The sequence below is a fragment of the Triticum aestivum genome, chromosome 2B (genome assembly GCF_018294505.1).
Source record: "Triticum aestivum cultivar Chinese Spring chromosome 2B, IWGSC CS RefSeq v2.1, whole genome shotgun sequence".
NCBI classification, from domain to species: Eukaryota; Viridiplantae; Streptophyta; class Magnoliopsida; order Poales; family Poaceae; genus Triticum; species Triticum aestivum.
In genome coordinates this window covers 676,567,909-676,570,662 of record NC_057798.1, presented here as the reverse complement: position 1 = coordinate 676,570,662, position 2,754 = coordinate 676,567,909, and the positions used below count along the sequence as shown (strand labels likewise).

General features: G+C 53.7%; 1 protein-coding gene across 1 annotated transcript; it reads left to right on the top strand.

The window, feature by feature from the left end:
• Positions 1 to 627: 627 nt before the first annotated feature.
• LOC123046654 (uncharacterized) lies at positions 628 to 2,390 on the top strand. Its single transcript, XM_044470059.1, has 2 exons — positions 628 to 982; positions 1,967 to 2,390. The coding sequence occupies exons 1-2, from the start codon at positions 632 to 634 to the stop codon at positions 2,240 to 2,242; spliced, it is 627 nt and encodes a 208-aa protein (XP_044325994.1). The 5' UTR covers positions 628 to 631; the 3' UTR covers positions 2,243 to 2,390.
• Positions 2,391 to 2,754: the final 364 nt, after the last annotated feature.

The window sequence follows — 2,754 nt, the reverse complement described above, 5'->3', positions numbered from 1 at the left end:
TTACTCCAGTTTCAACTCTTTCTAAAACTAAAAAGAAACATATCTTACTCCAGTGGTGCAATTTTTTGTCCGGTTTGAAGGTACGATTTTTCACCGCTGACCAACCATCAAAACCACTTGCATACTCACCCCATAGGTTGGTTAATTTCCCACGGCGGAACTCATCGCGTTATCGGCCACATCATCGAATTCGGATGTCATGGCATTTGAATCGGCATATATCTTTTCTTCTAGAAACGCAAATCAACGTTCTGACGTCCATCCAAAGAGAAGAAGGGCGACATAGCGTGATAAGGGATTTCTGTTTTTAGATTATGGCTTGATATTGGATGCCGACGAGGCAAGGCATGCGTACGTTACGTTTGGTGCACATGCCCTAACCACGACGGTTTAAAGACCAGCGGCGTTTTGGGCGGTTTCGGCGTCAACCACAACCGCGAGGTGGAGTGTTTTGTAGTAGTACTCCTCGGAGGCAGGCATGAGCTGGGTACACGTCGGAGATCAGATTCCGGGGCCCCGCCACATCCGTCGCGACTCCCAGACTATTCTCCACAGGGAAAGATACGCGCTGGGCGGGCGGGCCCACGGCACCAAGAATTCCAGCACCTTCCCTCGCCGACTGGCGGGGCCCATGCCCGCAACTTGCCCGGCGACGCGGGACGACACCGCGTGCGTTTCCTTCCTGCTATTTGACTCCAGCTCACGTCCGACTCCGCACGCTCCCGTCCGCGAACCAGCGCGAGGTCCCTGGACCGGGGGCGATCCGCAGCTGTCCACGGGGGAACGGACGGCCGATGCGGCTCCGGTCCACCGGGCCCTCGTGGGGAGAAACGCCCACGGCTATAAAGGCAAGCGGCCGCGCCCCGTCAGCTCATCCGGTTGGTCGGTCTCCCTCCCTCCCTCCCTATCGTCTGTTTCCTTCGGCCGAAAAGCTCCCCGTTCCCTGCCCCTGCTCCGCCCCTCGTCCCCAGCCTCCGCTCCGGTAAGCGCCCCGAATCACATATGTTTTCCTGCTTCCTGCGCCGGATTTCTGCGTGGCGCGCGCGTGTCTCGTTGTTTGGGTGCCCCGCGCGGTTTTGTTCTGGGTTGAGCTCGTCCCGTGGATCTATGGATCCTGGTGGAACCTTCGACGTAGCACGTATGCGTGTGGCTCTTAGCTCTTGCCCGGCATGGGAGAAGATCTCGTGGTTCATGGGGTTTAGAGACGCGCTGATTTTGGCCTGGATAGTTAGGAAAAGATGTGTGGTTCTTGGTTGAATCTGTCAATAAAAAAAGGGGCGTCCAGTCCAAGGCTCCAAGCTGAGCATAAGTTACTGCTATTTTATCATCTATTGTTAGAGTTGCTGTTGGTTAGCGTCTGGAGATGAGGATTAAGGAAATTGTAAAATATTTCCGTGGCCTTGATGGTCTATCCATTCCACGGAACTGTTACTGAAAACGGTCGTACTGTCCTTTCGTGATGAAACGCTTATTACTTGTAGGACTCAATCGGGGCACCTCTTCCGTTAATTTTTGCTGTCCGCTGAATTTGCTTTGAGTTAACCGTGTAGGATTCATGAGAATAGCAGCTTGCAGTTCTTATCAGTTCTCGATGAAAACCCGTACGAACAGTACGGAGCACTGTTTGACATGAGAAATGAATAGTGTACAGCATGAGCTGGTTATGCCAAAAAAAAATGTCAGCAATTATGCATCGCTTTCTTTCTGTAGAGGCTCCTACCCAATCAGAGTACCCTATCCTAGCTAAGCTCGAAATTTCCCTTTTGTGCATTATATATGATGGATCCACAACGCTTCCCGTGCCGTCCCCGAAAACCCTGCTCATGCAAAACATGTGCGAGCACTTGCTCTGTACGCGTCCCCCACCTAATTTAGGCCACTCTTGGCCGGTGCCCATGTGACCCGCGATCCAAATTTCTACTCCCTACTTGCCTCACCAACCTCCGGAATTTTCTTGTGATTGCAGCTCTTGGTAATTGGATACATGGCCTCACCCGCCACACCGACACAGTCCACCGGCGCCCAGGAGGAGGCCGCGGCCCGCCAGTCGCTCATCGGGATCTCCCAGTCCACCCCGGCAGCAGGGGAGGCCCTCAGCGTCAAGTCGCCGAACGGCCGCACGGAACACGGGCAGGACGACAGCGGGGCGGCCGACAAGTCCAGGTCGATGCTCATGTCCATCTCCAACCAGTCCCCGGAGGCTCGCCAGCCCACGCCGTGCCCGCACAGCAACGCCGCTTAAGCTTGATATTAGCCCTGTAATAGTACTGATTAGCCCTGCAGCCGCATCTGTCGATATGTTGCGCACCCTTGTGTGGCGCTCTTAATAATCGCCATGTTCCTGGGTTTTCGGTGATGAAATGATATGCAATGTGGAATACTACTGATTACATAGTTACGTGCATGGGATGCGAGTCTGGTGTTGCTCCGATTTGGGTGTGGAATTTTCGTGTATATGTAGTGGCCTAGGAGCATATATAGCCGACTTGGTAAATGCGATCCCTCAAATGTTCGTGGATAGTGACCGGTCATCTTTTAAATAGTCGATTCGACAAATGGATACTTTAAATTAAAAACCTCAAGGCTTCATGCGTGCCCATGTCCAGTGGCCGGCTGCGGCCCTCAGAGTGTTGGTTAGGTTGCCGGCGAGGTAGAATAGCACATGTGACATGAGCCGGCTCACGGGACTCAAGGCAACGCGGTTGCGGTGCCTGGACTGGTGCACCATACGGGGCACCGGAAAATGCGACTCCG